The sequence below is a fragment of the Rhinichthys klamathensis genome, unplaced genomic scaffold, assembly GCF_029890125.1.
Source record: "Rhinichthys klamathensis goyatoka isolate OS25496 unplaced genomic scaffold, OSU_Roscu_1.1 h1tg000121l_1, whole genome shotgun sequence".
NCBI lineage: Eukaryota > Metazoa > Chordata > Actinopteri > Cypriniformes > Leuciscidae > Rhinichthys > Rhinichthys klamathensis.
This window is the reverse complement of record NW_026606658.1, coordinates 2,994,195-3,008,544: the sequence shown is the minus strand read 5'-3', so window position 1 is coordinate 3,008,544 and position 14,350 is coordinate 2,994,195. Positions and strand designations below refer to the sequence as shown.

Sequence of the window (14,350 nt, the reverse complement as noted above, 5' to 3'; positions counted from 1 at the left end):
ACTAGCTGCAAAATAGAAAGCAGAGTAAGCTACAGATCAGCAAGATATAATCATAGGGCTGCCCAGCAAGTTCTGAAAAAAGAGTTCAGGGAGGTGCACCAATAGAAGTGTGGGCACCTTGCTAAATGTAAGCCATTTGGCCAAATTTCTCTGTCTGTGTTTAAACAAAAACAGCTGTAGTATATAGAGGTACACCGGTAACGCTTTACAATAAGGTTTCATTAATTAACTACTTTAGTTAACATGAACTAAGAATGAACAATACTTCTACAGCATTTATTCAGCTTAGATAATGTTAATTTCAACATTTACTTATACATTTTTACAATCAAATGTAGTATTTTTTAACATTAGTTAATGCACTGTGAATGAACATGAACCAACAATGAACAGCTGGATTTTTATTAACTAACATTAACGAAGATTAATAAATACTGTAATGACTAATGTTACCAAAGAGACCTTATTGTAAAGTGTTACCTAACAGCGCATCGCTCATTTAGTTTGTTGAAATACAGAATATGTTACAAAATCTAGTGTGCTGTCTACGCAGGCAGCCTTTTACATCATCACAGACAAGCTCCTGATGCCAAGACAGTACGAAAAGGTAGGTGGCATAATTATCCTGCCCTCTAAGATACTTTCTTTTGGCCAAATTGCTAGGGCAAATTGCAGTGACCATAATGCACTGCAATGAGGTCAGTGAACAAATCCATCCAAGATGGCAGATTTGTATGAAAAATCGTAAATATAATTAAAGGCATGGTAGGTGATTTGTTCCAGAAACATTTTTTGTTATGCTGGTTGAAACTCTCTTCACATCTTCAAAGTTAAGTGGTCTAAATGTATTTATATGTAAATCGTCTGTGGAAGGAGTAGGGCCATAAAACGTTTGTTCTATTATTACATACGGCCCAAATGCAATGATACAATGTCCTACCTGCCTGTCAACATATGTATTTTCATACCTCCGTGCACCCTGCTCTCACAGACGTCACATGTCATCAGCGCGCTTCATGCTAGAGTTAGACAGACGTCAGTCACCGAGAACCGCAACCGGAACACCAGCCGCCTTTTACAGTTCCTCCTGAACCAAAACAACGAGCTTATGCTGCGTTCACACCATAACTACTGTAATTTGAAAGAGATGGAAACCCGTGACATCATACGGTTTGTGACTCGAATTTATGCATTTCAATGGAAACACTATCAACGTCGAAATGAATCTGCATCAGTCAGGTGGTACAGGTCAGTGCTCTTTAAGTTGTTTTTTGTTCATTATTATTGTAATGTTATGTGCTTTGAGACATAAGGTAGTTTAACGCCGTCTCTCGTGACATGTTTGTTTGCTCCCTGCTGTACGGGTTCAAGTGTTTTGAAGGAGGTGTGGCTTTGGAGATGCTCTGAAGGGAGGGTGGGATCGTATGCTTTCAAAGCTAGCTCGCTATTGCTAGCCTCCCCCCGAAAATCGCCTACTCTACCTATTTTACTATCAAAAAAATTAAATACAAAAAAATGTTGCATATGTATTTTCATTCTTATTAAAGTGACACAATGATTAAAGAGTTTCTGTGCATGTAGGGGATTAAAAATCTGAATACTTTTAGGATAAAATCTATGCTAAGTTTTCTACACTAGGCCCCTGGTGTCTATAACCAATGAGCACACTATAGAACCTCATTAGTGAGTGAGAGGGATTGTTTAAAAGAAAGAAAGAGAGAAAAGGAGATTGTGTGTATATAAGCGCAAAAGAGCGTGCATGTGTGAGTTACAATGTGTTTAAGACTGTCTGATTTGGGCCTTGGTTGGTCGGGCCCAGCTGGCAGCACATGTGACAACCTGGTGTTGTCATTACGACACAGGCCCTCCAGAGCCTCCCTCATTTCCCAGGCTGCATGCAAACAATTATGGTTGATGACAAACTCATATAAACGCTTTTCATTTTCCTTTTTTCCCCCTGTAACCCATGGAAAGTCTGTCTTTATTTCTTTTTCTTTCATTTTAGTTAACAGAAAGCACTGCTATTTTCCAGTGCTTTTCAGGTGGGGGGAATTACAACACATTTTAAGAGACCAAAGGCCCAATGTTCACAGTTGCCACCTGGCACACTTTATCACCATGGTAACCTCAATATAGTAGAACATGAACAACTATTTACATTACAAACACTGCAAAAGGACTGCTCATGGAAATAGACTGTATAAGGAAAGTTAAAACAGACGGGAAAGAACAGTACAAAAGATGTTTTCTCAAGCTTTCATTGGTGCTGCTGAGTGCTTTACTTCGATTTCATTTTAGGAAGTAACTGCAAGACCTTCTACGTTCAGATATTCCCAATAAACAGCATAGGTTAATGCTTTTTAGGCTATTTATGTCAGCCAGAAAGACATTTTTCAGCATGGCCTTAATTTGCTAATTTCTCCCTAAAGTATATTACAGTATATAACAAAAAAACTGTCAAATTGATTGTGTGTTGGGATGAACTCAGTATTTACTTTGGTTCCTTAGGGTTTTCGTTCACATGTGTAATCAAAACTACAATAGAAACTGTAATGTTTTAGTGTGACCTCCTGGCACATTTGAGAAGGGTGTGTTTGACGTCTGAGGTAGAGGAGGATACTTTATCTCAGTGCTAGTCATTACAACTTGGCTTTAAATATAATGAAGACCAGAACATGTAAAATCCCCATAAGGTCATCATCTGTGTGGGTGGTTAATAGTGTACATACTGTCTGTAAATGTACATCTGCAGACATGCATGTCCAAGACCTAGCTGCTCCTTTCTTCTTCTGCTTTTCTGCTCTGATCTTTCTTGTGTTTTCCCTGACCTACTTTTAATAATGCTGCAGAAACACCCTGTATTTTACAGTACCATTCCAAAGTTAAGGGTCAATATGTTTATTTAATAAAATTAATACTTTTATTAAGCAAGGGTGCATTAATTTGATCAAAAGTGACAGTAAAGACATGTTCCAAAAGATTATCTCAAGTAAACAGTGTTTTGTTATAACTCTTGAAGTGTTTGGCATATGACAATGTTGATTTGGTCTTGGCAGAATAGATCTGCTATGCTGCTGCTGCTGTTATCGCTGCTGCTGCAGATCAAGCACTCATTAGCACTACTAAGGCAGATGCTAATCAAGTATTTTTTGAAAGTTGAGCATGTTTTTCATTGGCTACTGATACAGCAGGAACCAATCAGCTGCGCCCTATAAAGAAAGACGTGATTGCAAGCACGTTGAGTTAAGGACCTATTAGCCTGCACCATCTTGAGTTTCATGAAAGAACTTTGTATTTGTTTTGAACTTTCTATTCATCAAAGAATACAAAAAAAACGTATCATGGTGTCACACTGTGACACAAATATTGTGATATAAAAACATTAAGCAGCACAACTTTTTTCAACTTTGATAAGAAATGTTTCTTGAGCAACAAATCATATTAGAATGATTTCTGACACAGAAGACTGCAGTAATGATGCTGAAAATGTAGCTTTGCCATAACAGAAATAAATTATATTTTAAAATATATTAAAAAGAAAAAAGATCATTTAAATTGTAATAATATTTCACAATTAACTTCTTTCTTAAAATACTTTTTCAAATAAATGCAGCCTTGGTGAGCATAAGAGAATTCTTTCAAAAACATTTAAAAAATCTTACTGACCTCAAACTTTTGAACAGTACAGTACATTGTAGAAAAGTGGGGGAAATTCAATGAAATATGGAAAACCAAATGGGCAAGGAGCGTTTTTCTTTTTGGTTGTCATTTCCAGTCTAAAAGTTTCCCAAATACAGAAGTGCTATTTATCAGTTCCTTCCGTCCCATCAAGCCATAAACTGCTCAACTAAACAAAGAAGACGGCTGTGTTACTGCCTGTTATGGTTTCGGTTCATCGGGGCATCTAAGCCCGGAGGGAGGACAGAATTCCAGGCAAAAACTGCAGTATGAAGAGCCTTGCTGAAGCAGCGTTCCGTACCAAAGCCGCCCAAGTATTTTTAGGCATAGTTCCACCTCTGGTCTGAGCTGGAAATCTGTATGAAGGATATCTGTACCTAGAAGAACAAAAAAAAATGCACTTCCACCCATTCATGCAACATCTAGTCCATCAATAAGTCTGTGCTTATGTATAAAGATACATACTTGACCTACATTTCAAAAAAGAGCTCCAAACTTCACACTCCCTTTCCAGACCATTTCACCTTACAACATAGTGTATAGCGATATTGTGCGGTTTGTGATAAGTCTGAGTAGTAACAGACATCTGGGCCAGTCTGGGTCTATTGTATTGGGACTGCAGTGCAGGCTAGTCAGGGAAATGCACTCAATCAATAATTCAATATTTTAACCTTCATATTTCCTCTTTTGGTTGCCTTGAAATGCAGTGTATTCATGCACACACTTGAGCAGTATTCATGCACAACAACTCAATCTCACTTACACACACATTCACGCAGTAGAGTTGGGAGGTTTGTGTCCCTACAAATGGTTTTCCATGTGTTTTGGAGAATCTTTTCATTCTCGACTGGTTCTTCAAAGAAACTTTCCAGCAGTCCCATACAAAAAGCAGTTGAATAACTGAAAGCTCATTTTCCCGAATGAAATGACTATATAAACTGTCACTTGCTGTAACCTATAAAAGATGTTCGGAAGGGTAAAAATCACCATCTGTATTGCTATTTCCATGGCAACGGACAAAATGCATTGTAGTGCATGAATCATAATTCATTTTCCTCCTTTTGTCCATGACACAATGAGGGATTAGGTCATTGCATTCCAGACTGCGGTTAACCCTCCTTAAAAGGGAGGGGGTACAGTAGAGCCCTTCGCTTTAGCACAACTGAATCTTAGGACGTCCATCGTTTGCATTGTGGGCCTAGAAAGAGAAAACATCAATGCAAAAGTACCTGATTGTCCTGCTATGATGGACTATTGTCATTAACTTTGGGAGATTCACTGTGAGAACGAGAGATAAAGGGAAAACAGGAAGCTAAAAATGGCCTAAAATGAAGGGGAGGTTCTTTAATAACAGACTCCCCTTTGGGTTACAAAGTGCAGACAGATAATGAGTTTGTCTGTGTCTGTGTTCATTAGTGTGACATTGTTGGGGTGCAGATTTGGAGGCTGGGGGATGCTGGTGGGGAGGAGCAGAAGCCAACATCAACACAGATGGAAGTCATCATTGTCCCAGTGGAGTCTGTTATGGTTTCCCCATATTCTCTTACACATACTCTCTCTGCACAGCTACAAATGGCAGGATGTACTGTAAGTCGATGACTGAAAAAAGTGTACCATGGACTTACCTAGTCCATGACAGAATCTAATGTTTAATGATATATGGCAGTGTTGTCTTTGAACTCACTGTGCATGATGGGGAGGGTTGCATCATCATGTCTCTCTATATTTTCAGCTTCTCAGCATAAAGGTTTTTTTTCTGTTCTGTTCCATTTAAATGCATTTTGTCTAGCTCATTTAAAAAGGATGAATGTGCCATGAACAGAAACAGAAACAGAACTCAACACTCGTACTAGAGGAAGTTTTGAGATGTAAAATACAAAGAGATTTGATTGAGCCACCAAAAAGAATGCTGTAACCTAATGTTCAGTTTTAACTTATTAGACCAACCACTTGCCACTTAGACAACAACTTATCTAACTATAAGTGTACTGCACTGCTGATGGGCCTGTTTACAACTGGTAACTTCATGCGTTTTCTCTGATCGGATAGCTATCCCATCGTGAAAAGATCAGGTGTAAATGCCCTCCAAAATGCTTTCGAAATGCTTTTTTCGATCACTCAAACCACTGCAAACCAGATGCATTCCAGCTGAAACAGGACAAGTCTAAATGCATCTGGTTGTTGAAACCACATACTGTTTGTAAATTTTACTCCTCCCAAAATGTAAAAACAATAAACATGTGAGAGCGTGTTGTAGGCTATATGACATCTAATAGCCAGATATGACAACGCTACTCCAACTGAGTATCTTTTCAGCAAGCCGATGCACAAACTAACGCAAATAAAACTAAAAGTAAGTTGCAGATCCTCAACACAATAATCTTCATTAAAACAAGTAGTGTGACTAAATGATCTTACCAGTGCTCATCCCGCTCTTTCTCCTACTGCGGTCTTTGATCTTAAAAATTAGCTGAGGATAAATAAAATGCAGTGCATATCTGTTGCTTTCGTTGACATAAACTAAAGTTAAATTGAATTAAATGTTCATTTTTGAGGAGACACGTTTATGTGGCCAAGTGTAAATGGAAACATTTAACAAATCAGATCATGCTATCCGATCATTAAAAACACATGAAGTGACCGGGTGTAAACAAGCCTGATGTAAGAACATATTCTACATATTAGTCTATTCATTAAATGCACAAAATTAATTTAAAACAACGGAAATTATACAAACTGGAAAAATTACACAATGACAATTTAATTTTAAAATAATTCACTTAATTTGAATTAAATTAAACCACCTGAAAGCACTCTACGTATGAATGATGTATGCCACAGTATTGATAATTACTGATGAAACTAGCCATACAATTCAAATAAAACTTGAACTGGAAAAAAAAAATGTAACTGGATTTTTCTAACTACAAACTACACAGTTTGCCACTGTGGGCCCTAAAAGAGAAATTATCTTTCCAAAAGTGTCGGATTCTATGATGGAATCTTGACATGAACGGTCACTGGTATAGCATTTGGGCGAAGAAGCTTTTACATTTAAAATGTGGCATTTTTGCGTATAGTGGGTTTTGGAAAAAAGTTTTAAAAAAGTAGGCTAAGTTACGCAATTTTCATTCACAAGTATTGCTGTCACTCCAAAAAGGGCTATTGAAACTGTGCATGGATGTGCAGTAAGCATAACTCTCACTTGTCTCTAAGTAATAGTAACTATTGGTTGAAAGAACTAAACTGGTATTTAGCAAGCACTATTCATGAACAGAAAGTCAGAAATTCCTCCCCTGGGTTCATTATAGTACATGTACAGGGAAGTTTTGCAGTGAATTTGCTGCCAAACATTTAGAAACCCAAAGCCACAGAGTTCAATTCAACACAAACACACACACGAACAGAAAGTCTCCAGACAAGATTCTCCCCCTTGCGTACTGTGGCGTCTGCTGTCCTGTCCACGGCCCTATCTCACCACCCACATGCCCAGCTTCAGTCCCTTTCCTTCAATTCCTCTGTTTTTCCCTAAGTGGTTTTGACCACTTGTAAGGGCCATAGAAGGCTTTAGTCAAACACACATACGCACACACTGAATGTGCAGAATTAGGTCTGGCAGGAATATGACAAGGAGTCAGTTTATAAACCTGGCTCACTGACGCAATACTAAATCATCACATAGCTGGAGAGAGAGAGAGAGAAATGGAATGAAGAGGATGGAGCAGAGGGTGTGGTTGATGGAGAGCAGGAATAAGAAAAACTAAACAGCGCAATGGAAAAGAAAAAAATTATGGGCGACTTTCGTGTTCTGCCTTTCCTCGGGCAGGTTTTGCACAGGCAGAGGTCCGAGCTTGGACTGTAGTAAATGGATATTTCTCTTCCATCATCTCAGTCTACAGTCCCACAATCCCCTGCCCCTTCACACCTTCCGGGAACGGGAACAGTCGGCCCCTCACACACACCGGGGTTTATGGACGGATGGCTGAGGTAGGAAAGGATGTTTCTAATTATACTGTAAAGTGCTGAGTGTGTAAAGGGTGAACTGAAAAACAAGGTGCTGGGATGTGTGTTTGAGAATGGCCAACTGCGACCCATGAACACCTGCTATTTATCACAAGCATCTGCTGCTGCCCTCCAACAAAGATGATTGTTATTCTTAGTGTCACACATGTGAGCAAATACATGCGCGCAGGCGTAATCTGTTTCATGTGTGACGGATGAGACCACATCAGGGTCGTGTGTCGGTAACTATGAGGTCATGTGACAAAGCAAAGTGATGTGAACACTTCCTGCTGCTGTTTTACAGAGCTCATAAAAACACTGAGCACTTCACAAAAAGAGACCATCAAACCACCAGCCAGTGGCAGTCAAGGTTCAGACGACATCACTTCCAAATATAGGACAATGCTATTTTTGTTTCTGGAATGCTAAAACAAACTTAGAAAAACCCTAAACCAAAGCTTTCCCTGTTGACTTTTTGTTTAATAGAGCTGGGCGGTATATTGAATAAATGGTAACACTCTACAGTAATGTTTCATTTATTAACAGAAGTTAACATGAACTAACAATGAACAATACTTATACTGCATTTATTCTTAGTTAATGTTAATTTCGAAATTTATTAGTGCATTTGTTAACATTAGTTAATGCATTGTGCAACTAACCTGAACAAAACAATTAACAATAATAATATTTTTACTAGCATTAACAAAGATGCTTTGAAAAATATATTGCTCATTGTCCATTCGAGTTAGCTAATGCTAACTACTGTTAACTCATGAAATCTTATTGTAAAAAAGTTACAGAATAAGGGACTATAACAAATTTGGTGGCAAAAATAAATTAAGCACATTGTGAATAATACCACAGTTTTAATGTACATCATTTAGTCATTAGGTTTCCTAAAGACTCTCATTAGATTACTTTCCAAATCCTGCAGTGAGTACGATTTTTTTGAAACAAATATAATACTTTTATTCAGCAAGGATGCATTAAATAGATCAAAAGTGACAGTAAGGAATATTAATTGTAATGATATGCACATCTTACCATCCAGGGGTGAGGAATCTCTGGTAGGGGCATCTGAGGAGGGGCTGGGAGAGAGGTGTGTATCTCTGTCTTACATGAAGGCTCTGAGAGAAAAACAAACACATTCATAGAGAAAAATAAATTGATGCAGATATTAAGTAGACGTAGACATGAGTCATGATGATGAAGCAACATGGTGCAGTGTGAAGAGTTCATCTGAAGTCAAAGGTGAAATGAGCAGATAAAGTGGGTTTGAGCTTACCTCTAGTGGCTAGAACTCTGCGAAGGATGTTTAATATTTGCTGTTTCTTCTCTCTCACTCCAGCAGTTAAATACTCTCTGTCTAACAACTCCAGAAAGACCCGCAACTCTGCCAACAACTCCTCCATCGCTGAAAAAAAACATACAAGATATTCAATAAGCAAAATAAGAGCACAAGTTTGAGGCATAACATCTTCGGCTGGGTGATTTTCTCCTATTGACACTGTAAAGATGGGCCGTCAGCATTGCTCTGCCCTGAGATGCTGGCTGGCATCTCGTAAAAGCATTGAATTATAGGTATCTGTTGGCTCGGCACCTGAGAAATATCAAAGGCTATCAAATGTGAATTGCAGCCCTGGAATCAGAGGTCTATAAAACAGCATTACAATGGGCTCGGTCCCATACAAACACATAGCTGAAGGTTTACATAAGACTGCGAGGCGGGGGAGGGATGGGCTACATGCTCGGCTGCTGTAGGGACAGATTCTTGACGTAAAACAGAGAATAGAGCTCACTGATTAGTGTGTGCTATGAAATGAATTGTGCTTAGTGAATTGAGCGTGTCACTGTATGACTGCTGGTCTAGATTCCAGCCATCAAGACTGCCGCTACCCTAACATCTGGATATTTTTCAGGTTGGCTATAGTTCAATTGAATGCAGGTATTACCCTTTAAAGTCCCTCCTTCAAGTACGCACAAATCAAATTTGCAGGGTTTTTTTCTATTAAGTATTTGAGAAATGTTCTTGTCTTTAAAGGGATACACAAGACAATTGTTAAAGTTGGGCAATATGGACCAAATACTTTATCTCTGTTTGCAGTGTATCTGTATTTTCTACAAAATGGGTTAAATGTTTAGTTTACAATGCCCCCATTACAATAGTCCCTTTACTGTTAGTACTCTCATAAAAGCACAATTGCTTGTGTTAAATGTAGAATTTTAAACCTGCATTTAACATCCAACAACAAATCATTTAGCAAAATGTATATTTCAGAAACAATTATTGTGCTCCAATTATTTTGCACTCCATCTGTGTTTGACGTATGCACGTCGGCACTCCATCAGTGAAGTCTGTGAAGTTTAACAGAGACTTGCTTACTGTCAGAATGAGCCTTTATGCAAAATGGAAATACTCATGTGACTTTCTAACATTTACAGATAAGCATACAACCATAATATAAGTTATGCACTGAGGAAAGTGTGCATTAAATGCATTAAACAGTAGGCTACATGCATCTGACAGGAGGGTATCCGATTTAAACTATAAGTTTAGGAACCACGCAACCTCATAAGCACCCTGTGTCCTCCTCCTCCACAACATCAATGTTTATCGATATAAACGTCTCATATCTCATTTAAAAATATATCAATATATCTTACACAAGTCGATATACAGTCCAGCCCTAACAATTATTAGAAAAAAGTAGAAAGTTTATGAACATTTTTCATGCGTCATAGTTAAACTGATTGCCCGAGCATGATTGATTTAGGAAGACATTATGGTGTCCTTACATAAGGACATCTAATTTAATCACTGGAGTTCTGCTTGTTTTACTGGATAATTCAAATCACATGTTCTTGTGTTCGACTGAATAGACATTTCCTCACAGTATGTGTTTGAACTGCTCCTCTGTTACTGTTGACAGTCTACCATCGAACGTCAACAGGACAACACACTAAAATATTTATTCACAAGCTTTTTAACGCTTTTTGGGATGATTTTTTTCTCCTAAAATGTCTATTCTGAAAAACTAGATTGATGCAAAGGTGATATGATCTATAAATACATGTGCATAATATATAAAAGACACAGGCATTCTAATGCACACATCTCTGTTTTAGCTGTAATTTTAAAATATTGAATTTTGATATTTAAATTATAAATAAATAGTTATTAATCAGAAATTAAAATTGGGAAAAAGATAACTACATTTTGGTGTCTCTAGCAACCAACAATATTTATAATTAAAAACAGAATATTCTTTTAATAATTATGGAATTTATATAAATATATTCCTATACTATATACAAATATATTATTATTATTATATTAAAAAATATATATATATATTATTTTCCTGCAAATAATATGGTATTCAAATCAACCCCACACCCCTCCAAAAAAAAAAAAAATCACAAAAGGATAACTACGAACATTTGTTAAATATTTTTATAAAGGAACATTTTCAACTGTTTTGATGGGTCTTAGATCTCATATTGATGCTGTGTATGAAGAAAAATACTATAAGCTTATATCATTTCCAGTTGTTCCTGTATCATTCCCTGTCCAACAGCTTGCATGTCAGAGTGAATAAAGTTAATGAAGCACTTTCAGTAATGGTGGCCAAATAACATGAAAGGAAATATACTTTAAAAACCAACCGAGCGAACCAAATCACTGCATTAAAGAGCACCAAGTGCCACACAGAAATGAGGACCACCTTCAAACTGCTTGGGGGCAAACAAAGTCAAGAGAAAGAGAAGGAAAAAAGGACAAGGGGTAAACTTTAAACAATAACAACCACCCACATTCACAATTCTCTAACTCTGATTCTTCTTCATTCACACACTCTCGGCCGACTAACCCTAGCGTAAACAAAACTAAATGATGAAAGATCCAAGATATGAGTCCAAAAAGCCCATCTAAAAAAACAACAAAAAAAACGACACACCGCAAGCTTAAATCCTGAGGAATGACAAAATATGTTAACACATCCATACCAATTTTTTTAAACAATTCTAGTCTTGTTTTACAAATACCTGCCAAATTGACCAGAAAGAGGCTGATGCCATGCCAGAGAAGGTTTCGACAAGCAAAGCTGATTTTAATTCAGTGTTGACAGAGAGAAATAATGGATGGTATTCAGCTTGGTGGTTATCTAGAACCAGTTTGACAAGTTGACCTAGTGAACTCTCAGAAAAACATCATTCACAGCCTCTGCTGAACAAAAATCACATTATTCTATCATTCCAACCCAAATTCAATAATATAGAGGGATGTGGTCTGCAAAAGCAGTTGCCAGCATGCAAGAACCAGTATTATTTGTCTGCTGATGTAGAATGTGTGTGCATTTGCGTAGGTGTGTATATGTGGTTACGGTCTACCACCCAGGCCGCTGAGAAGCAACAACATCCTTGAAATTCACCAAAAGAAATGTGTGTGTGTGTGCGTGTGTGTACACGTACAGATTACACAGTACTTTTCTCTCCGCGCTGTCATCCTATCCGACCCTTCCGTCACATTGTAGAGCAGTTCTCTTTAATGAACCGTTCAAATCCTTATGCACATGATCTATGACCTACATGTATATAATCAGGCATTAACCCATGCCAAGTTTCTATGGAGTACCCACCGTCCCACATCCTTCACTCACTCTTCTCTTCTTTTATCTCTCTCACTCCCACTTCTCCATTTCAATTTCCATACTGAGCCAAGACGCTTTTTTTCCCCCTCACTTCTCACTTCAGATGGGGAAAGACATGGCGGCTAACAATAAACCTTTGAAAAAAAGAGATAACAAACAATCTTTTGCTTTGGTTAAGAAACCTGCCAAGAACATAAACGTGAACTTCGTGCTCTTCTGTCCTCCCTGACTCCTCATCCAGTGTAGTGCTTCTCTTTGATGTCTGCTGACAGGATCCAGACGGAGAGCCTGGGCCGGTGATGACTGAGATACAACACAAGCTCCTTCATACTCCAATCTGGTCTTACACACCGAACGCCTTGGAGGCTGAACAGACGGATGGATGGATGGATGGATGGATGGATGGGAGGAGGTAAAGATAAAAAGGAAAGCATGCCAATCTTGCTTATAACACCTCCAGAGTCACATCAAAGATCTTTAAAAGCAAATCAGTTCACTCTGCTGTAACAGTGTTTCGTGTAAATAATAGCAAATAAAGCTCTTATCGGCATGAAATTTCTAAAACTTGTGTCAAGTTACATAATCTATTATAAATCATCAATAAAAAAAGTCGTACAATAAATTTTCTTCAAAAATATCCCTCAAATTGTGTAAAAAATATTTCCCCTAAGCTTTGAATATGCATCTACACATCTTTATTACTTACAAAAAGTTTTGTTAAATATATATTTTTTTAAAGGTAGTGTCTTTTAGAAATATATATTTTTATAGTTTTTATGAGAGTTTAAAAGTGAATTTTAATTCAGAAAACAACCATTTGAATCTTTTCCAAAGCAATAGTAAAAAGCTTAATGCAACAGCAAAATTTTATTATTTTCACACTTTAATGGATTTTTTAATTAATAGATCTCTACGAAAAATGACCTCAAATCATTGACCTCTGTGGTTTAGTTTTAACTGAAAGGCAGGACAGCCACCATATTTCGATTGATTTTTCTATGAGCAATCTGTCTCTGTCCATGTCCCTGTTCCACTCGAGACCAAAATATCAATATTATCAATCATCGAATATATATATACGGTTACGGTATAGAATCTCTCGTAGATCTGGGTGCCCAGAACAAAATGTTTGGCAGCTGTGAATAAGGCAGCTACTAATCTGTGGTTTGTGAAATTAGGCTGCTTTACGGTTTGGCTTCATCATGGTTACCGCTCACTGCCACAGGCCAGGGCACAACAGAGTACCACTCCGGCTACACATGCCTGGAAAATAGTAGAGAACTACAGGAGAGAAGAAAATATTCAACAGATGCTCCACTGTCCCACTAATGATGGCCTTCAATACCAGCATCTGTGTAGTCACATATATCAAACGCACCGGGATCATCAATAAGAGAATATCTCAGCTGTGTGATTACATTCATCTCTGTGTTTGATTATATATGTACTATCCATGTGTGTTCACATGAACATATGAGGAAAATATTGAGGTTTCAATTATGAAAGGATGGTTTAAAATATACGTCCATAAATGTGTACTTGTGTTTATGAGTTTGTGTGTGTGTGTGTGTGTGTGTGTGTGTGTGTGTGTGTGTGTGTGTGTGTGTGTGTGTGTGTGTGTGTATATAATTACAGAGCGTTAACTCCTAAACCACAGCGGGCAGAGGGGTGGGAGAGAGGAGCCACTGGTTACAGAAACCTTTAAGAATCATCCTTCTAGAGGGTGGGGGAGACTCCATGGTTCCTGGGAAACTGAGCAGAGAAGTGAGTGTATCCACTTTTTATGAATTCTCACCAGCATTTGAGTATTTGCCTTCCAAGTTCCAACAATTACTTGGGATGAATTGAAGCATGAGTTTACCATGTACAGGATGATCAGTTTTCAACATTGATAATAAAAAGACATTTTTAATAAACAGATCAGCATATTAGAATGATTTCTGAAGGATCATGTGACACTAAAGACTGGAGATATGGATGCTGAAAATGCAGCTTTGCCATCACAATTTTTTTTTTTT

General features: G+C 37.7%; 1 protein-coding gene across 3 annotated transcripts in view; it reads right to left on the bottom strand.

Annotated features, from left to right (window-relative positions):
• afap1 (actin filament associated protein 1) overlaps positions 1–14,350 on the bottom strand; it is a 70,853-nt gene that overhangs the window by 24,569 nt on the left and 31,934 nt on the right. For all 3 annotated transcript variants that reach the window (XM_056255535.1, XM_056255534.1, XM_056255536.1), the window contains exons 2-3: positions 8,969–9,097; positions 8,728–8,810 (exon numbers count right to left, since the gene is read on the bottom strand). In XM_056255535.1, coding sequence (XP_056111510.1) covers positions 8,728–8,810; positions 8,969–9,097 — 212 coding nt within the window. The remainder of the gene's footprint in view (positions 1–8,727; positions 8,811–8,968; positions 9,098–14,350) is intronic.